The sequence below is a fragment of the Diceros bicornis genome, chromosome 1 (assembly GCF_020826845.1).
Source record: "Diceros bicornis minor isolate mBicDic1 chromosome 1, mDicBic1.mat.cur, whole genome shotgun sequence".
Lineage (NCBI taxonomy): Eukaryota > Metazoa > Chordata > Mammalia > Perissodactyla > Rhinocerotidae > Diceros > Diceros bicornis.
The window spans coordinates 90,578,946-90,599,895 of record NC_080740.1 but is presented as its reverse complement, the minus strand read 5'-3'; the positions used below and the strand labels follow the sequence as shown (position 1 = coordinate 90,599,895).

Sequence of the window (20,950 nt, the reverse complement as noted above, 5' to 3'; positions counted from 1 at the left end):
TGCTTTTCCTTGGCTTTTTGCCTCTGCTCCACCCCGAAGTTCTACCTTCAGTTCTCTGGAGACAGGAGCTGAGATGGTCACAGAGCACTCCTCACCCAGACCCTGCAGGAGTCACAGGACATATAGACATGTCTGTATTCCTAGCTCTTCTTGGACCTCCCAGGACCCCCATGGACACGAATGGTAGCCCCTGCAGCTGTGCAGCATTGTGGCCTGTGCCCAGCCTGGGCTCAATCCGACTCAATGTAACGAACTACGCGTGTTCCTCTCCATCTGGGCCTTTGTTTCCCTGTGGAAGCTGAACTCCATCCTCTAACCCACCAGAAGGCAGAGTCACCTGACCATCAGGCCAGGCCCCCTGTGGGGGGCACCTTGTGCTCACCCTTGGGGGTAGGGTGGCTGCCCCAGGAGCACTGGCCCACAGCTGCGTCAGCACTTCCAGCCCGGCTCCAGGGAAGCAGCCAGTGCCTGCACCTGGCCCCACCCTGGCCCAGAGTTGAGGTCACTGTGTGCTCTGTGCTTGCCCTGTGCCCATCCTGTACCATCCCCTTCCCCAGCCCAAGGCTGTCAAGGGGGTGGGGGGACAAGTATGATTCTCTCTTGGAGGCTTGGAGCCATGGGTTGGGTCCCACTGGTGTCCTTGAAGAAGCCACACCTGCTCCCTCAGCCTGTGTCCTCTGTAAGATGGGCATGTTGGACACTGCAGAGTGGTCAGCAAATGTGTCTTCTCTCCCCTCCTTCACTCTGGGTGCTGGGTGGACAGGCTGACTCCCCTCGGGGCTCCTCTCCTGGCGGGGTGAGGGGAAGCAGCTCTGCCACGTTTCCTAACCACTGGAGAGTCCAGCTCTGTGCAGTGGCTTTGAAATATGGCCCCATGGGTCAACTGGCTGGTGCCCCTCGCCCTTGGCCTGGGCCCCCATCCCTGCAGATGGGGCCTGGCCAAGCTGGGATGGTGAGGGCCCAGGGCCTCAAGGGATTCTGGGAGCGAGAAACTGGGAGGGGGGAATAGGTCTCTCTCAGCCCAACGCTGCTTCAGGGGGCTTGTTGCGGGAGGGTATCACAGAGGGGACTGTGGCAGAGGGACACACCCAGCCAGCCAAAATGGGCAGAGGGGGATGGTGGGCTGAAGCCCCCAGAGGAAGAGAGAGGTTCTACTTCTGGAGGAAGGGATGGCAGACCAGCAGTGACAAAGAAGTGGCCTCGGGGAGTTCTTTGTGTTATTATAATTATTCTTAATTGCATTCTTTAAAAAAATTAAAGCTAAGGTAAAAATCTCCTCTGACCACGACCTCCAGTCGTGGTCCCCTCCCCATCTCCCTGTCAGTTTGGCATGTATTCTTCTAGAACATTCTCTTTCCCTTCTGTACACTTATAAGTGCCAGTGTATTTGTGGCTTATATAAAGGTATCATGCCACATGCATTGCTCTGTTTTCTTTTACTGAACAATAACACGTCTTGGAAAACTTTCCATGTCAGGATATGCTGTACCCAATTCTTTATCTGCTGTGTGATATTGCAGAGCATGGACACACTACCACAACTGTGTTACCCCACACCCCACACCCCACTCCCGTGCACACTTGGTGGTTGGCCAGTTTTCCAGTCATAGGCAACCCTGCAGGGAGGGGTTTCCTCGTACCTGGGAGTGAGAGATCTCTAGCAGCACTGCTGGGATCACAGGCTTTGTGTTTTTAATTTTTAGCAGAAATTCCCACACTGGCCCCCGTAGGGTAGGCATATCAATGTACCCTCCTCCTAGACGTCCTTGGCTCCCATCGGAGGTTCTACTGCATCCAGGCCCTCCCTGGTACGCCCCTGAGTCAGACAGCCTGAGTGCTGGTGAAGCTCCAGTGACAATTCCTTGCAGGATCCTGGGCTAATTACTTCCGCTCCTACATCCTTGGTTTCATCACCCCCAGGCTGTTTTGTTGTTGAGGACAAAAACGAGATAAAGGATGAATTCTGTCTAACTTGGGGACTTCAGTAGATGTGAATTTCTGCCCCTGGAGGGGCTGACGTCTATGGAGACTCTTCCATCTGGCCCATGACCTCCTTTCTCATGGGGCAATCTCATTGGTCCCTAAGAGTAACAGACATCATTGCTGGGGGACCTGCAGAAGGGTGGGCTTAGCCCGCAGGATCTTCCAACTTTGGGAAGATACCCCGTCTCTCACCTGTTGTCCTCACCTTTCTATCCTCGGGCACATGGAAGGGTGTCACAAGGGAGAAGCCCCAGGGCCCAGGAAGGGTGAGGGAGGTTCTGCAGCTGATCAGGGAAGGGACATGGGCTTGTCTCCCTAGTTGCATCTCTGGCCACAAACTGGGACCATGGCGCTACGCAGTCCCCTGTCCAGGACCCCTACTGCTCTGCTGTCTTCTGCACCCTTTGCCGGGACTATCTGAGTCTGCAGCATCATTTTTCAGCCTAGTAGGCCAAGGGGACACAGTGGTGACTAAGATGGACAAGGTCCCTGCCATCAGGGCACGTACATTGTATTGTCAGCAAACAAGCATAAGTAAGTAAACAAGATCATCACAGAGTGGGCTGAGTGCTGTGAGGGGAGACAGCTGGATAGATGGTAGAGAACAAAGTTGAGGAGCACTTCATATAGGGAGTCTTTGTCTGTTTGGGCTGCTATAACAAAAATACCAGAGACTGGGTGGCTTATAAACATCAGAAATTTATTTCTCACAGTTCTGGAGTCTGGAAGTCCAAGACCAAGGTGCTGGCAGATTTGATGTCTGGTGAGAACCCATTTCCTGTTCATAGACAGCCATCTTCTCTCTGTGTCTTCATATGGTGAAGGGCTGAGGGAGCTCTCTGGGGTCTCTTTTATAAGAACACTAATCCTACTCATGGTGGCTCCACCCTCATGACCTAATCACCTCCCAAAGGCCTCACCTCCTAATACTATCACTTTAGGGGTTAGAATTTCAACATATGAATTTGGAGGGGACACAAACACTTAGACCAGAGCATAAGGTGACCAGGGAAGGCTCCTCTGAGATGTTTAAGCCAAGATCTTCAGTGAAGCAGGACGTTGTTTGCGGTTGCAGGTCTTAGAAACCCCACACAGAGTAACAAGTAGACACACTTTGAAAGACTGTATTGGTTTGCCTAAGGAGAAAGTCTGGGGGTGGTTGACTTCAGGCACGGGTGAATTTAGGCGTGTAGATAATTTCTGTCAGGAATCTCCTTCCATCTCTCAGTCCTGCTCTCCTGTGTTGGCTTCCATCGCACGTAGCTTCTCTCCCTGCATATCCTTTCTGAAAATCCCCAGGAGATGGTAGAAAAGGAGCAGGATTGGGATTCTGGTTGGGGTCAGAGGCTCATCCCTGAACCAAACTCTGATTGGCCAGGCCTAGGTCATGAGCCCACTCCAGGGGGGCACGTCAACCCAGCCAAACAAAATGTGCTGAGGGGGCAGAGGGCTGAAGCCTCCTGGGGCTGGCTTGGGTTCAGCTTCTGGAGAAAGGTGCAATGGGGCAGCAAGCCCCACTAAGCTCTCCCATGAATTTCAATGATGAAGAGCCAGTTACATGAGAGGGGGCAGGTAGGGGAGCTCCCAGCACATGGGACAGCAAGAGTAAAGAGCTGGAGTAGGGAAAAGAGCTCAACGTGTCTGCGGCGATCAGGAGAACCCCTCACTCCCCCAGGTGCCTTCTCAGGGCTCCCATGTCCCCTGCTTCCTCTGTTGCAGCAGCACCAGGACTGTCTGGCTTCTCTGCCTGCAGGCTGCCTCCTTCTGGGAGGTCCTCCCTGCTTCCCCTCCCCGTGTGAGGTCTGGGCTTCCCTGCTGCCTGGAGACAGGGAAGACCACCCAGCAAAAGGAGGCAAGGGGCAGAACCTGCCCCTGCCACAACAGCCAGCATCCGCCACAAGGCCTTCAATGCATCCAAAGAAGCCTGCAGCCATGTCTGCAGGGACAGTCGGTCCCCAAAAGAAGCAGAAAACAGCAACCAGACGCTGTACTCAGATCCACAGAGACCAAGGAACAGCATGATGATGCCTGGCAGAGGCACAGCTCCCCAGAGGGTCTTCCCCTCCCCACTTCCTCCTACCTCCTCTCCTCCCTCCCTCTCTCTTGCTCTCTCTCTCTCACACTCACACCCGGATACTCTGTGCAGTCAGGAAGAGAGGTTCTGACAACAGGAAGTCAGGGGGCACACCTGAGGTCCCCAGGAGCTTCCTGGCATTGACCTCAGTGACAGAGGCAGTGCGGTTTGGGGCGGGGGGCACAGGGTAGACTGGCACACAAGAACACACCTCATGGCAGAATAATAATAATAATTATAATAACAATATCATACATCCAGGACAAACCCAGCTGCCCCAAGCCAACTGCCAAATCAATATGTCCAGAAGAGTCTAGTGGGTGGGGGGGACTGCCTGCCCACACCCTCAGGCCTTACTCTTACTAGCTCCTTGAGGAGGGGCCGGCCCCTCCTCCTGTTCCCTGCTGGAGGAGGCTTGGCACAGGGTGGGGAGGCTGGCACTGCCAACGCCACCCCTCCGTGTTGAGCACACCTGCACCTGGGGGGCTAGGCGCACCTCCCCCCAGTGGCCTGGCTGCAAGGGATGGGTGGGTGAGCCTGTGAGGGACCATGTGGTGGGAGCTGTGGGGTGTGGCTCCTCTGAGCTCCTCTCCACCCCATCCCGGCTCTTCCTGAGGGCCTGCCCGTGGCAGGAAGGGCCAGGGACACTCATGGCACAGATAGGGCATGCAGAGTGGGCCCATGGCATGCTTGGCCCACCAGGTGCCATGCAGCCGGCCTGGATTGTTGGGCAGCTGTCAGAGGGCAGAGTGGGCAGTGGAGTCTGAGGGGCCCCCTGTGGGCTGGGCTGCTGATTCAGTCTGTGGCGGGGCCTCCTGGGAGTTGGGCCTTTGGGCAGGTAGCTGCAGAAATTCTGGAAGTACCAGGTCCTCTTTGCGCAGAAGGCCTCTCTGGTCATGGGCCCCACTGCTCTGCACTCGATTCAGCAGTTCCACCAGGCCTGGCGGCAGCCGAAGAGTCAGAGAGCCCACCTGCACAGGGCCCACCTGCACCGTCCTGCTGCCCATACTGTCTCCAGCACCAAGCAACACTCCCTCTAGCACCAATGTCCCCCTCCCACCTCCTAGCCCAACCAGTCTGGTCCCCCAACCGCAGTGGCCCCCAGCCTTCCTGTTCTAGCCCCAACGGCATCCAGTCCCCTGATGCCACCCTCAAGGTTCCAACTCCTTTGGTCTCTAGCACCCACTATCCCCAATGTACCTTCAATGTCACAGGTCTGCCTCTTCCCAGTGACACTACTGGGCCCGTCGGCCAGCGAGTTGAGGGATGGTGGGGGGAGATGGGCGGCCTTATCTTGGCTTCTAGGCTGATGGCCCTGCAAGAACGTGGGGTCAGAGCCACAACCAGGAGGAGAGGCACAGCGGGCAGAAGAGGGCTCCCCGCCTCTCACTCACCCGGCTGCGGCAGGGGGATTTGTCACCGGCGTCGGAGATCTTCACACCTGCGGCCGAGAGCGCCACCGTTCCTATTTGCCTCCCGCCTGGACCCCCTTTCTCCTGGGCCAGAGCCGTCCCCCGGGACCAAGCCCCCTACCTGGGAGAGCGTCCAAAACCAGTCTCTGGGCCGCCACCGAGCTCACTAGCTTCTCCAGATCCAGCGGCTGCTGCTCGCCTGGCTGCGGGGACAGGTCAGCAGCACACGCGACAGGCAGCCCAGTCCCCGCCGCCCTGCCCCTGCCTCGCGTCCCCCGCCCCTGCCCCGCGTCCTCGCCGCCCACCTGGCGCAGCGCCACCTGTTGCGGGCTCAGGCCGTGCTTCGCCAGGACCGGCTGCAGCGCCTCCTGCAGCCGCTTGGTGGGCTTGGCCGAGATCCGCACCACGCGCTCCAGCGCCGCCAACTCGAGCCTGGACGGGACCCGCGCGCTGCGGAAGTGCGGAGAGCCGGCCTCCGCTCCCTCCCCAACCCACCTGGGACAGGCTCGAGAGGGGGCGGAGCCTGAAATAGGAGATGGACAACTTGGGGCGGGGTTAGCACAAGGGGCGGGACCTGAGGGGGCGAGCAGCCTCCTGAACTGGGACCCAAGCGAGTGATGGGACCGGGACCCGGTGGGAGGGGTACTCACTCGAAGGTGATTCTGTTCTCCAGCCGCACTTCCTGGTCCGCCAGCACGGTGCAGTCCTGATCCAGGACCAGGGCCTTCTGCAGATGGCATGCAGGGTCTCAGAGTCTGTCCCCCCACCCCGAGCCATTCCCCGGGTCCGAGGAAACCACCTTTACTTCCTCCCGTGGCCGCCCTAAGGGTCAGAGAGGCCGATGGACGGTTTAGGCGTAGAGACGCGGATGGGGTAAGAGACCAGGCTGGAATCAGTGTCAGGGAGAAGGGTGGCAGGAATGCTGGACAGACTCAGAAACGGTACAGAGTTAGGGGAAATATGGGCATGAGGTGGGCACAAAATGGTAATGGGGCTGCTTAGGTAAGAGGCAGGCTTAGGTCCTGAATCCCAGGGTGCCTCGTCCTGGGCCAGGCCAGGATCTGCCCCCTGGACAGCTGCCCCTTGTGCCTTAGGCATCTGAAACCCAACCAGATGAACTGGATACATTTCCTCCCTCACCACCCACCTTTGGTCAGCCACCCAGGCCTTGTCTCTTTTTTGACACTTGTCCACTTCTCTCCGTCCCCACCTACTAAGGACACTTCTTGTCTCCTCACTGCAAAAAGGACCCTTCCCTCAAGACCACTGTGAGGCCAAAAGGATGTGAAGTATCTGGCACAGTGTCTGGCACACAGTAGGTCCATAGACAGCAGCTGTAGTGACTACCAGCCCCCGAGGCCCCACTAGCTGCATCAGCCCCGGGCGGGAGGCAGCCTCTCCCAGGCGATATGCTGTGCTGTGCTGCAGGCACAGGTGGATCAGCCCCGGGCGGGAGGCAGCCTCTCCCAGGCGATATGCTGTGCTGTGCTGCAGGCACAGGTGGAGAGTGGGTGGTGAAGCTATACTTAGCAGACATGAAAGCCCATGTAGAGGTGCCTGAGAGAGTGGGCAGAGCTCCTCCCACTGCTGCCCTCACACTCCCACGCCCCAGGCCCCTGAACATGCCCTGTACTTCTTACCCACCTCCAGGCCTTCCCTTCAGCTGTTCCCACTGCCTTGAATGTCCTCCCCCCACAGCTCTGCCAGGCAAATTCCTCCTCATCCTTATCAACTGCTGCCTCTTCCATGAAGCCTTCCTGTGACTAACCAGAAAAGTCTACCTTGTCCCAGAAACTTGCTGGAGGTTCGACTCCTCCTCCCTGATCACATCCTGCCTGGCTCACATCCAGCCTGTGTACCTGGAGGACAGAGCTCAGGCCCGGGGCCCTCTGCCCACCCACCTGGCAGGGCCTTAGGCCTTGTCTACTGGGTGAATGAAATCCTGATGGGTCTTCCCTGGGATGCAGCATTCTTCCTTCAGCTACTCCTTATGGGACAGCTTAGTTTAAAGTGAGTTTTTCTCTAGACTCCTCTTTAAAGCTATGTTAGTTTGCACCTAAAGGAATTTTTCATAGGTTAGGTGCAGTTGGGTGCCCCTAGTGGCAGAGGAGGTGAGGGCTCCCCCAAATGGCCATTTCAGGGATGGGCAGTCTGAACTTGGGGATTGACAGGGGAAAATGCAGCTCCAGCAGCGGTTCTCTCCCACTCTACCTCCCAGACACCATCACAGGGAGGATGATGGGTGAAGCTGGAAACCTGGATGGGGATGGCATGGGGATAGGATTTTTGTGGCAGGAGAGTGGACTTCTGAGTTTCAGTGAGGAGTTGGTGCTGGGTTGATCTGGAGTCGGGCGTGGGGTGAGGGGTGGGGTTGTGGTGGGGGCTGGAGTTAGGAAGGGGGTGAGGATAGGGGATGGGGTTGGAATTAGGTTGGTCCAGGGGATTAGGAATGGAATTGGGGTTGAAGACATAGCTCGGCAGAGACAGGAATGGGGCTGGGATCAGGATCAGGAAAGGAGTTAGAGTTGGAGACCAGGCCAGGTTCGCACCTGCTCGTTGCCGACCAGGTAGACCTTGATGTCAGGTAGAGAGAGGCCTCGTTTCTCACAGATGCCTGCCAGCATGGCACGGATGGTGAGGCCGGGTCGGGCCAGGGCCAAGGAGGCAGTGCCATCGGGCAGGTACACGCAGCAGTACTTCCCTGGCCGGCTTTCACTCTCGCCTTCTGAGCTCCCAAGGCTCTTCCGGTGGCTCTGATTCAGGGCAGGAGTGGGGGGAGGTCATGTGTACTCATTCAAGGACATGCAGACAGGTACAGACAGGTAAGCTCACTGGGGAGCACACACGAACACACATGCCCAAGGACACACCTGTAGGCAGGCAAGGTACAGTCTTCTACAGGAACACATGTATGCTCACCCAGGCATATGGGCACCCAGAGACAGGTCCACCCACTGACTCCCACACACATGCTGTGTACACCAGGGCACCCACACGTGCACACACATCGGCTAAAGAGGATGTGCACCCGTGACATGCATGGGACCCAATGTGGTGAGGACAGGAAGAAAGTAAGGAGGCTGAGGGGTTGTCCATGGGGAGCAACCAGGGAGATGGAAGCCCCTAGGGTGACTGGGAATGATGGCAGTCACACAAAGGGGCCTGAGGAGTGGCCCTAGCCTGCCCCTCATCTCCCCCAGCAGTCAGCTCACCTCAGATTTGCTGCTGGCGAAGGCAAGGAAGCCGAGGTCCAGACTGGCGGAGGAGTTGAGGGAGCCCTGGGACTCTCTGCGCAAGGTCGAGTTGGCCGCCCCGCCCGCCAGTTCTAGGGCAGAAGGAGCAATGAGCAGGCCAGCCCCCCTCCCTACACTCTCCCCTCTGCTGAGGCTTCTCCCCAACCGAGTGGACCCTGTTGGAGCCCTCTTGCAGGAGTCTAACGTGGTTTGAGTTTGCTACTGAGGGGGTTTCCCAAACTTCTGGAGTCTAGCCTGGGAACTGAACCCCCCGGGGAAAGTGGTGGTCACAGGGTCACATTTCGGTTTTCACAGACTTACAGACTGTCTGTCAGACAAGCAGAGGAAGACGGCGTTCTCAAAGCTTGCCCCAACTCCCGCCCGCACGCATCTCTGTGGCCTCCTGTCCTCACCCTTGCGGAAGGACTTGCGGAGCGAGCGGCCCCCAGGGCCCTCAGCAGGCGGCAACTGCCCCAACTCCTCCACGCCCAGCGGCAGCGACTTTCCAGCCTTCAGCTTGGGCTTCTGCGGGCACAGGGAAGGCGCTGGCACCGGGTCGGGCCCTAGCCCACATGCAGACGGTGGACACGCACCCGCAGATCTGCCCCCGGCCCCCTGCCTCCGGCAGCCCCTGGTCCGCACCTTCCTCGTGGCGTCAGGGCTGCCGAGGCGCGAGGAGCCAGGTTCCTGCAGGGGGCGCCCCTCGGCCTCCGCCAGAAGGCACTCCCGGTACAGTGGAGACTTGACGAAGCGCGCATAGCTGTCGAACTTCATCAAGTTGAAGATCTGCGGGGTCGCCGCGGGGGCAGTGAGCCGAAGGGGCGCTCTGCGCGCCGCCAGAGTCCCATGCCCGGCCCTCGGGGTTGGCCGGGTCCGCAACCTAGGGAGCGAGCCCCTAGCCCCTCCTACCCACCGCTAGGATCCAGGCCCCGCCCCTACTCTTGGCCCCGCCCCGACTACAGCTAGGCCCCTCCTCTAGCCCCTCCTTCACCACCGCCTCCGGTACTGACCTCTGACCCGCGCCCTGCCCCTGCGTTTTAGCTCGGTCCCAGGACCACCACCCCCCCAACCCGCCTGCGACTCAGGCTCCGCCCCTGGATCTGGCCCCGCCTCTCCCCCATTGCGCTCCCTTCCAAGGCCACGCCCCCTGAACCCAGGCCGCGCCCCCGGGACGGCTCACCTGAAGCTGCTGTGCACGGAACATGTCTGGCCGGGGCTCGGCCAGCACTTCCTCGCCGAGCCAGGCCTGCCGGTCGATGTTCACGGGGCTCAGCGCCTGGCTGGAGAGGAACTCCTGGTAGATGTTGCGGGCCTCCTGAGCTAGCTGGGGCAGGAGGGACAGGAGAAGGTCAAGGGCACAGCCCGGGCCCTGGTCCCACCTCTGCCCCATCTGCCCCTTCCCCCCACCTGCTGGGTGTCGCTGGCCGGGATCTGCTGGAAGCGCTCGCAAGCCTTCCAGAAGGTCACGTTCTCGGCGCTGAACTCCTTCTTCAAGAACTCCTAGGGGGAGCGAAGGAGGAGGCAGTCAGAGACACAGAGACCCAATCAGGGGATATAGTCAAAGAGATTGGGATAGAGACACGGCCAAGAGGCCAAGACAGACAGATGGAGCCAGATCCAGAGGCCCAGAGAGAAAAGGGGAGGTAGACACAAGGAAAGTTCCCAGCTGGGAAAGGAGGAAAAGGGTGCCAGAGAAAGCCTGGACGAGGCAGCTGACAGAGGAGTCCCACTCTGGCCAGCCTGAGGCTCCATCCATGCCCTCTCCCATGCCCCCCGCCCCTCCCCCCACGGTGGCCACTGCCCTCAGTCCTCCCCATCCCACCGCAGGGCTTACAGTGAAGTAAGCCAGGCCCAGCGGGTCCTGCAGCAGCCGCTCGAAGGACAGGCCCCAGCTGGCCACAGGCTGCTCCTCGCTGGGGAAGGGGCTGCTGGGGCCACTGGGGAGGCTGTGGATGCTGAGGGAGCTGCCGCGGTCCTCGCCCTGGCCCTGGGGCCCCGCAGTGCTGCTCAGCTCTGTAGGAGGATGGACAAGTGGACGTGAGCCTTGTGGCCTTGCCCAGCCCCTGGCCCAACCCCGTTTGCAGGTACTTTCTCTGGAAAGATAGCAAGTAGCAGGGGTATCCCCACCCTGTTTCCACACACACACACCCCCACCCACCCCAGCCAGGCTTTCTCCACACACCCTGTCACTTACCTCCATCTGAGACAGCCAGAACCTACAAGAGACCCGAGGAAGAAAGTCAGAGTAGAGCCCAGGGTGGACTCTCAAGGGACAGTTCCGGGCCAAGCCCGTGGAACTAGAGCTGTGTTCTCCCTGCTTGGAGGGCCATGCTGGGCACTCCCAGTCAGGTCACTGCTTGCTCAGGGGTTTGCTGAGGCTGCCCCTGGCTCCCCTCCCATCATGTGCCAACCACTGTGTGCTGGGACCTATGCCAGGTACCTTCCAGTTGCCTCTGGTTCCCTCCTCCCCCAGCACCCACTGGGTGAGCTCAGGTGTATAGCACGGTGAGGAGGAACACAGACTTTGAGTCCTGTCTCTGCCACTTAACTAGCTGTGAGACTGTGGGCAAGCTATTTGTTCGTCTCCATCTGTGATGATAATAATAGTAACTTACTTCCTGGGGCTGTTGTGAGGATCAAATCATTTTAATATATTTCCAGCATGTAGAATAGTGGCCAGCATGTAGTAAGTGCTGTATCAATGTTTGCTGTTGTCTTTGAGGAAGGAGGGGTGTCTCTGTTTCTGATGATCTCCTTATTGCAACTGTTTCCTCTTGGGGCCCAGAGTCTCCCATGGGTCCCACCCCTCCTTGGACGGGGCACAGGATGCTATTTTATAGTGTAGAGCAGTGGTTCTCAAATTTCAGTGTGCATTAGAATGACTGGGAGGAGCCCCCTCAAGAGACTCAGGTTCAGTAGGTCCAGGATGGCGCCAGAGACTCTCCATTTCTAACAAGCTCCCAGGTGATGTTGATGCTACTGGTCCATGGACCACACTGTGAGTAACATTGCTGTAGAGGCCAACTCCATCCTCCCCTTTGCCCCGCAGGCACAATTCCGACTTCTCTGGGAATCCCAAACGCTAGAAACAGAAAAATCTGCCTTTCAAAATGACTCTTGCAGTGGTTCCCTTGGTTTTCTTCCTACCATCCTTGCAGCTCCTCCAGCTTCCTCGTCATCTCCTACCCATGCAAGGTGGCCTCTACCCACCTCAGACTCTGTCCTGGGCCCTTTCTCCCTCCCATATCTCCCCAGCTCCAAGAACGCATGGCCAACTTCCTGCTAACATCTCCACCTAACTGTCCCATGACCCCTTCCCACGCAACCAGTCCCGAGGGGAAGCCACCACAGCCACCGCCAAAGCAGGGCGCTGAACCAGCTTCCCTGCATCCTTTCTTTCTCCCCATCACCTGGGCTCCAACCCCAGTGCTTGAGTCATCCCCAATTCCTCCCTCCTTCTCACCTCCTACATTTGCACCAGGCCCTGCCAGGGGAGCTTCCACCACCTGTGCCTTCTTTCCATCCCCGCTGGAAACAGGTCAGCAAACACCTCTTCCCCCAGGAAGCCTCTCGCTGCCTTCCTGGCTGGAATCTCCCTCTCTGCTCCCTGCTCCCGCCTGGGAGTCACATATCTTGGGCTGGGCTGGCCTGCAGATACGTAAGACATTAATCTCTTGGCCCTCAGAATGCTTTTTTTTTTTAAAGTTTAGAAGACTTTTCCACATTTAAAAATCAGGAGTTTTACGTAAAAGCCCAGCTTTCTGTCTCCTCTTTCAGACTGCGATGCCCCAGCTAGCCTGAGTTCTTCCAGCATGACAACCTCGGCTGGCGCTCACCAGCAACCACCTTCCCTAGAAGGGACTCATGCTCTCCTCAGAGGTCCCTAGGGCCAGTTTGATGCATTTATGTCACTTATGGAGGCAGGTGCTGCCCCAGACTGAGTTCAGCTTGGTGCTGTGTGATATTGGACAGGGTACTTCACCTTTCTGTGTCTCAGTTTCTTTCTCTAAACAAATAGGGCAAATGATGGTCCTGACTTCAAAGGGTTGCTGTGATTAAATAAGTTAAATATATATAAAGAACTCAGAACACTATCTGGTGTGTAGTACATGTTCAAGGAACGTTGCTATTATTGTTGTTATTGTGTTAGTATTGATGTCTGACCCTGCTCCGACTTTCGAGTGTACGAGCCCTGCCATAGAGGAAAGAGCACAGGTGTCTAGGTCTGTCAGATCCGGATTCAAATCCCAGCCCTCCCTTTTTAAGTTTTACAACCTCACACTCCCCCTTGAGCCTCATCTCCCACCTGGAGCAGGATTAGTTGCTGAGGAGGAGAGCAAGTTTGCGCAGAGGGAGGCTGGGCGTGGAACCGGTTCCCCAGCGCACCACACCCGCGCCATCCTGCCTCTGCTCTCCCCCATCTGACGCTTCATCTCCCACGGCTGCCGGAGCAAGTCCCAACTCCTGGGTTGTGCGAGCAGGACGAGTTGAAGCCCAAGGTCCCTTCCAGCCTCCTTTTTTCCTTCCTGCCAGCTCCCTTCATCCCCACACCTGCCTGTCGGGTGTTCTTCCCCAGGCTGCCCTGCGGCTTTTCCAGCCTCAGTGCCGCTGTCCCGGCCCTCCCGCCAGATCTCTGGGAACCATCCTGACTCCCTCCCTCTCCGCAGTAGCCTCCTCCCACACACACTGGCCTCTCTCCAGCCTGCCTTCCAGCCCTAGACTCAGCCTCTCTCTTGCTCAGAGCCCCCTGTGAGGGGCTTATGCGCAGACCAGGACCCCAGAGAGGGCAGAGGCGCCTGGGGTTAAGCCAGCATGCACTCCTATTTTGTTTTATTCTTTACATTATGCTGAATTGACTGTGTCTTCAGGTGGGGCTGGCTCCCAGGTCCTCCTGCCCTGCTCCCTGCCCTGGGAGGCGGAGCAGTTGCCGGCTTACAGCTGAAGCTCTGACTAGGCCTGACTAATGAGCCCCTTTGCCTCCCCCATTTCCCTCCCTCACCTCCACCCTACACTTTGTCAAACTTTTCTATTTTCCCCACACCCCTACACACTCCTGCTTCCTGCTTCACTGTTTCCTCTGCCTCGGTATCTGCTCCTGCTCCCCCACCCAACCGCTCTCCCATCTCTGCCAGTGACACCAGTCATCCCCAAACACCAGGACCCCTGAGTCCCTCTGCCCACTCTGCCCCCCATGTCTGGGCCTCTCCCTTGCCAGTCTGGTAGCTCCTGGAGGGCAGGCCTGTTCGTAGGAAGGAACCAACCTGCACCCCCTCCCACGAAGCACCCTCCTTGCCCAGTTCTCCCAAGCAGGCATCAAGGCCCTGAGCAGCCCTCACCCTCCCAGGAGGCCTTGGCAGCCCCTTCACCAGGGACGCTCTGTCTCTGAACTGCAGCCTGTAGTCCTCCTTCCTGAGCCCCTCTCACCCCACCAGATGTTAATCCATATAGCTGGGGCTAAATGAGATGGAACAGAGATCAAGAGGTGGGAGGGAGCGGGGATGGAGTCCAAGTCCAGTGCTACCATTCCAGGGCAAGTAACTTCCCTTCTCTGGGCCTCAATTTCTCCCTGGGTAGCATGGGGTTCAGCATTCCCAACCTCCTGGAGCTGCTGGGAAGGGCGATAGAGGCCTGTCTGTGAAAGCAGCAGGCATGCAGCGGTGGCAGTGGTGTGCTGATGCTGCTGGCCGGCTCCCACCACCTAGGATCCCAGGACTGGGGAAGTTGTGCTGAGCAGGGCCGACCTTGCCCCGCCCGGCCTGCCTGCGAGGAGAAGTGGTGGGTGAAAAGGGGAAGAAAGGGGAAGAAAGGATGAGGAAGGGTGTGGTGGCCAGTGGCAACCCCGACCCCCCAGTGAGGCCTCAGTTTGCCCTACTTTTTTCTTAGGAAATGGGCCCTGGGAGGCTGCTGGTATCTGAGAATACTAAGGTGAGGGTGGCCTGACATTTCCTGAGCTCTGATTGTGTGGCCGGCATTGTTTGACAGCACACATCCATGTTCTCACTCCATCCTCACATCCTTATCCTGTGCAGCAAGGATTATTACTCCCATTCTACAGATGAGGAAACCTAAGCCCAAAGAAGTCACGCAGCTGGGAAGGGGCCGAGCAGAAATCAGAACCCAAGTGTGCCTGACTCTGGAGCCTGAGGTCTTTCCTCCACTAAGCTGCCTCCCTGGGTGGACGGGAGATGTACCAGGGAGCTGGGAGGCCCAGGGCCTCAGTCCTTGGGGCACAGGTGGGCAAGGTCAATCGGAGGTAAAGGGCCCAGGGGCCTCTTTTCAACTCTGCCCTCTGGAGGGGTCAGACCTCAAAGGGAGGGCTGATTTACTGAGCGTCTTCTGTGCTGAGCAGTCTGCACCATGATCTCATTCATCCCAGCTTGGGGAAACCAAGGCCCCAAGATCCTCTCTGGGTACATCCCCAGAGAACCCAGGGTGCCTGGACCCTTCAGCTGGAGCCAGCCTGTGGGGCTGACCCTGTGCCCTGAGCTGAATACCAGGGATGCAGGCAGAGGTACAGTGGGCTCTGCCTTGCAGGTCTCCTTGTCAGGTGGGGCAACTAACTGGGCCCCCGAGAGTGACAGGACACAGGGAGTGCCCCTCTCCAGGCTCTAGGCCCAGCCCCACCTCGGGCCATGTCCCTGTGCACATACCCTGTTTCCCCATGTCCTGGCCTTTCCCCATGCCATCCCCTCTTCCAGGTCATGTGTCCCTTCAGGCGTCTCCTATGCCACAGTGCATGATATGAATTGAGAAGTTGGCTTGTCCTCCCCAGGTCCTCCTCGAGCTTTCTCTAAGCCTGAGCTCCAGCTCTTACCCAAACTCGAATTTTATTCTGCTATTTGCCCCATGTCTTTTGTGCCTTGCCAGACTGAGAGCTGCTTGAGGGCAGAGGCTAGGGCGCTGGGCCTGGGTCTTGAGTGCCTGGGGCAGGGCTGGCACAGAACAGGCCCTAAGGAGGGGTTGTTGAATGAATGAGTGAGTGAAAAAATGAAGTGGCGGTTGGGGCTGTGTGAAGACATCTCTGGGAGGGGTGCTGGGGGCCATCTCTAAGTGACAGGTTTCCTTGCAACTGCCTGACATGCTGAGTGGCAGAAAGACGAGGCTGACAAATGAAGCTGCCTCAGCAGGGATGACAGTGCAGTGGGTGGGGTGGCTGCGGGGGAGGTGGGGGAGGACAGAGCCAGGCGGCAGGGAGGTGGAAGAGCCCTGGCATGGAGTCAGATCAGCTGGGTTCAGATACGGGCCCCTCTACCTGCCCGCTGTCCTCAGCACGTCATTCATTCCTCTGAGTCTCCCTCATGGAAGGAGCCAGACACCTGGCCCACAGGTGCCTCTCTGCACATCCCTGCCACAGACACTGATGCCTGTCCACCCCTCCCCATCTCCGCTGAGCATGGCCTCAGAAAGCTGCCCAATGGCTAGCAAGTGGCCAATCTGTGACCCTCAGTATTCCAAGAGGTGGCACAGGGAGTGCAGAGCGGGCCCAGGAAGGGCACAGATAAACCTGTGTGTGAGGTTGCTGAGAGCAGCCACGGTGTCTGTGGGCTTGCCAGGACTCGGGGCGGAGTTTGGGCCCTCCCTGCTCTGAATGACTTTTGGGTAGAGAAGCTGTGGGCTGACACAGAGCGGGAGAGGCTGGGTCTGTCTCTGGGCCCCTCAGCTGCCCTGCAGTTCTGGGCACTGCTCGGAAGCACCAAGCCAGCTGCCCTCTGGGGCGGGCATAGGAGTGAGCATGCTCCTTCTTGGCCTGGACACCCAAGTGTCATGCTGCCAGGGTGGGACTGCCAGGCATGGGTTCTTGAACTTTCAAAGTTAGGTTGATGGTAGAGACAGTGAGGTGGGGGACTGGGCCAGCTTAGAAGAGTTGGTCTCTCTCCCACCCAACTAGCCTGGGGCTGAGCAATAAAGAGATGCTGGAAGGAGAGGTGGAGACAAGTCTTGGGAATTAGGAGGCAGGAGTGGGGGTGGGGGGTGGCTCAGCTTCTTGGTGAGGCAGGGAATCCTTGAAGAGGGGCTGAGAATGAAGGCGGGCATTGGGCTGACATTTATGGAGCCCCTGCAAGGAGTCAGGGGCCTCATATTCATCATTCCACTTAATCATCTCAACAAGCCTTTGAGATCTGTTCCAACGGCCTCATTTTACAGATAAAGAAACTGAGGGTCAGAGAAGACCCCCTAGTAAGAGACAACAGAGCCAAGACCGGAACCCAGGTCTCTCTAGACCCATTGGCTTTGTCCTCCAGTACTAGGCTGGGGCTGGGTGGGAGGCTAGGACACTGTCTCACCTTCCTGGGGTTGTTAGGAGGGGCTGGGGCTCTGCCAAGTGGGCTGATATCCTAGCAGGAGAAGGGAGGCCCAGCATAGCCTGTCCTATCTGCTGAATGAATAAAGAAGCTGGATCCTCTGAGGGCAGCTCTGACCCGGACACCAAGCAGCCAGGGAGTAGGTTTAGGGGGTAGGGCAGCAGCAGCAGCCAAGGGCATCCGAGTGCCCAGCTAACCCCCGTTTCCTGGTGCCCCAGGAACAAGACAGACAGAGGCTGCATCAACGTGGCCTGACCCTGCTGACCCATCCCAAGCTGCCCAAGAACTGCTACTTCTGGCAGGAACTTCGGGGGCAGGTCCAGCTGGAGGGCAGCAACCCAGTGAGGGCCACCCCTTACCTGACCTTGGGCATCAGGACATGGGATGAGGAGCGGAGGGCTGAGGCTAAGCGAGGTGTGGGGGCTTGGGCCACCGTGGGGGTGTGCAGGGGGCAAGGGGCATGCAGGTTTCCCTGCTACCCTAGGATGCAAGCAGCCCCAAGTGGTGCCAAAGTAGCAGGAGAGGGAGCAGTGAGGGTGGAGCAGAAACCTGTGCCTGCTCTCCTCTGGTCTCATCCCCAGGGTTGCCCCAGGTTCCCAGCAGGGCCATCTGGAAGCTCCTGGGCTCTAGGCACCAGTTCCCACCGCCTGCTGCTGTCTGTACCCAACTTCTTCTGCCCGCCGGCAGCATGCAGGCTCTTGCCCAGCCCTGCCGGGTGTGCCTCCCGGGCTCCACCCTGGGTGTGCCCACCCCTCCCCGTGGGCCTGGCCTGGAGCCCGCACTCACCATGCGTCCGTTGGGGACGCCCAGGTGCTTGGGCTTCCCTGGCATGCCGTCGCTGTTCACGGTTCCCCGCCTTGGGGGGTGCCCACCATGTGGACTGTGGGCAGCGCCGGCCAGAGCTTGCACGGTGGAGGGCAGGCAGCGGAGAGAGCCGGGCTCCGCTCCTGTGGGCCCTCACATCCTGAAACACCAGCTCACTACCTCTTTTCTCTGCCACAGGAAGTGTCTCTATAGAAACCGAACCACAGAAAGAAGCAAGGTCTAAGAGAGCGAATGCCTCTTCCTACACACACGCGCGCGCACACACACACACACGTTCACGCGCACACACACATGCCGCCAACGCACACTTGGCAGTGCCCCACGCAGGCACCAACACACAGCAGAGGCCTCTGTGTGCTCAGCGAGGAGCCCAGCCTGGTCTGGCCCAGCCCAGGGAGCTCTAAGTTCACGTCTGGGCACAGAGAAGAGCATGCTCACACACCTGGGCACACCTTGGCAGGGGCTCCCATGGACATGCATACATGTGCACTGAGTATCCACACATGTACTTTACACAGCACACACTTATCTCACACCTGCTGGGTGCCAGGCATGTGCACACTCAGCACCCCTCCCCCAGGCAGTTGTGCACATGCAGAGTCACTACCTCTATCCCCGGACACTTCCCAGGAGTGTGCCATGGTGTGCAGACAGAGGGCCACCTCTCATGCATGGTCATGCACACACACCACACCAGTTATAAACACATTGGCTCTCCCTCATCTGGAACACCTGGGCGTTCAGTCATATGTATGTACTGTCCCTTGGCCAAGTGCCTGTGACAGGCACAACTGCACACAGGCACATATGTACTCAGACACGCCAGTGACCTGTGCAACCAGGTGTGCACAAGCTTGCCCACCCAGGCAGGGGAACGGATCAGGTGTATTTGTGTGCAGACACATATGTGCATTCACACTTGCTCACATAAGAATCCCACCTCAGAGCAGGACTGTCGACTACAGAGTGGCCCCTGCCCTCTCAGCCCTGGCCGGGTCCCAGATGACCCCAGGGCCTTTAGCCAGAGTCCTCAATTTGCCTCTTTCTTGCACACGCATGTGCCCACTACGAGGACTTGTATTGGACTCTAAGTCTGGGCTTACTTAGGGCCCTCAAGTTGCCCCACCACGCCTGTCTGGGCCCCTCTCTCTACAGGGACAAGGTGCCACTCCCTTTCATATTCTATTCTCTGCCTCACTGCCCCCTTCTAGGGCTGTAACCTGATCCCTTCAGTGGCAGAAACTGAGTGACTTTTCACCACAAATTCATGTCCTCTTCCTCCTGGGCACATGGCTAAACTTTAACCTCCCAGGCTCCCTTGCAGTCAGCTGTGGCCATGTGACTACAGTCCTGCGTCGCTTAACGCCTGGGACACGTTCTGAGAAATGCGTCGTTAGGCGATTTCATGGTTGTGTGAACATCACAGAATGTACTTATGCAGATCTAGATGGTATAGCCTACCCCACACCTAGGCTGTATGGTATAGCCTATTGCTCCTAGGCTACAAACCCTACAGCATGTTACTGTACTCACTACTGTAGGTGACTGTAACACAATGGTTTGTATATCTAAACATAGAAAAGATACAGTAAAAATACAGTATAAAAGATAAAAAATAGTACACCCATAGAGGGCACTTACCATGAATGGAGCCTGCAGGACTGGAAGTTGCTCTGGGTGAGTCAGTGAGTGAGTGGTGAGTGAATGTGAAGCCTAGGACATTACTGCACACTACTGCAGAATTTATAACACTGGACACTTAGGCTACATGGAACTTATAAAACAATTTTTTTCTTTATTCAATAACAAATTAACCTTACCTTGCTGTAACTTTTATACTTTATAAACTTTTTAATTTTTTTAACTTTTTGACACAGCTTAAAACGAATACACTGTACAGCTGTACAAAAATATTTTCTTTATATCCTTATTATATAAGCTTTTTTCTGTTGTTAAAATTTATTTTTCCTTTTACTTTTTAAACTTTTTTGTTAAAAACTAAGACGCAAACACACACATTAGCCTAGGCCTACACAGGGTCAGGATCATCAATATCACTGTCTTCCTCCTCCACATCTTGTTCCACTGGAAGGTCTTCAGGGGCAATAACATGCATGGAGCTGTCATCTCCCATGATAACAATGCCTTCTTCTGGAATACCTCCTGAAGGACTGCCCGAGGCTCTTGAGGAGGAGTCACTCTTTTCAGAGTGTGTCCATGGTGGTTTGCTTGTTTTTTTTTTTCTTCTTCATCCCAGATTTGTTTGTAAGCAGATAATGCACGATGAACATTCCTCTCTTAATATTAATGAAAACTTTTCAGTGTTGGGGTCCATGTTTTCAAACTTTTTAGGGAGCTTCTTGAGGTCTGCAAAAATTTCTGCTACACCCTTCACCATGAATTTTCTTGGAGGCTCTTCTTTTTCTTCTCCTGCACTTTCCTTTTCTTTTGCCTCTTCTTCAGCTGTGTGTTCCTGTTTCAGTTCCAACAACTCCTCATTAGTCAATTCCTCAGGGACCACCTCTAGGAGCACCTCAATGTCATCCTCATCCACACCTAGGTTAAAGTTGTTTGCCATCTCAACCACAGTCTTGTTGATGTTTTTTTTTTTTTTGGTGAGGAAGATTAGCCCCGAGCTAACATCCATTGCCAAACCTCCTCTTTTTGCTGAGGAAGAGGAAGATTGGCTCTGAGCTAACATCTGTGCCCATCTTCTTCTATTTTATATGTGGGACGCCTGCCACGGCATAGCTTGATAAGTGGTATGTAGGTCTGCACCTGGGATCCAAACCTGCAAACCCCGGGCTACCAAAGCGGAGCACACAAACTTAACAACTATGCCACTGGGCCGGCCCCAGCCTTGTTGATTTTGCAACCTCCTCATCCTTGGCAAATCCTTTGAAGTCATGGACAAACCTCTTGAGTGTCTTCTTCCAGATGCCTCTTCCAGAGGCAACAGGAATTTTTCAATTCCATTATAATCTTATGAGACCACCATCATACATGTAGTCTGTCGTTGACTGAAATGTTGGTACGCGGCACATGACTGTAGTTCCCACCAATTGAATGTGAGTGGGATGATGTGTGCCATTTCCGGGCCAAGGCTTTTAAGTAGTACGC

The 20,950-nt window shown here is 56.8% G+C and overlaps 1 protein-coding gene across 3 annotated transcripts; it reads right to left on the bottom strand.

Annotated features, from left to right (window-relative positions):
- Window positions 1-2,662: 2,662 nt before the first annotated feature.
- On the bottom strand, window positions 2,663-17,994 carry RGS14 (regulator of G protein signaling 14). Of its 3 annotated transcripts, none has more exons than XM_058546930.1 (15): window positions 17,792-17,994; window positions 10,897-10,918; window positions 10,537-10,715; window positions 10,110-10,202; window positions 9,883-10,026; window positions 9,345-9,488; window positions 9,116-9,227; window positions 8,682-8,794; window positions 8,019-8,222; window positions 6,120-6,196; window positions 5,775-5,901; window positions 5,591-5,672; window positions 5,452-5,498; window positions 5,258-5,372; window positions 2,663-3,268 (listed from the first exon to the last, which is right to left on the bottom strand). In XM_058546930.1, exons 1-15 carry the CDS (start codon window positions 17,834-17,836, stop codon window positions 3,165-3,167), a joined length of 1,608 nt encoding a protein of 535 aa, XP_058402913.1. In that variant the 5' UTR covers window positions 17,837-17,994; the 3' UTR covers window positions 2,663-3,164. The 3 variants fall into 3 exon arrangements, with proteins under 3 accessions (XP_058402913.1, XP_058402893.1, XP_058402902.1); XM_058546910.1 differs by lacking the exon at window positions 2,663-3,268 and adding an exon at window positions 4,275-4,997; XM_058546919.1 differs by lacking the exon at window positions 2,663-3,268 and adding an exon at window positions 4,275-4,997 and having other exon boundaries at window positions 5,790-5,901.
- Window positions 17,995-20,950: the final 2,956 nt, after the last annotated feature.

What these genes read in the sequence shown, in the direction of transcription:
- RGS14 (XM_058546910.1), bottom strand. Translation starts at nt 17,836, where the DNA reads ATGCCAGGGAAGCCCAAGCACCTGGGCGTCCCCAACGGACGCATG. An exon ending in CGGCCAGCGACACCCAGCAG is followed by an intron (nt 10,027 to 10,109) that starts GTGGGGGGAAGG and finishes CTCCTGCCCCAG; the next exon opens with CTAGCTCAGGAGGCCCGCAA. An exon ending in ACCTGGTCGGCAACGAGCAG is followed by an intron (nt 6,197 to 8,018) that starts GTGCGAACCTGG and finishes TGCCATCTGCAG; the next exon opens with AAGGCCCTGGTCCTGGATCA.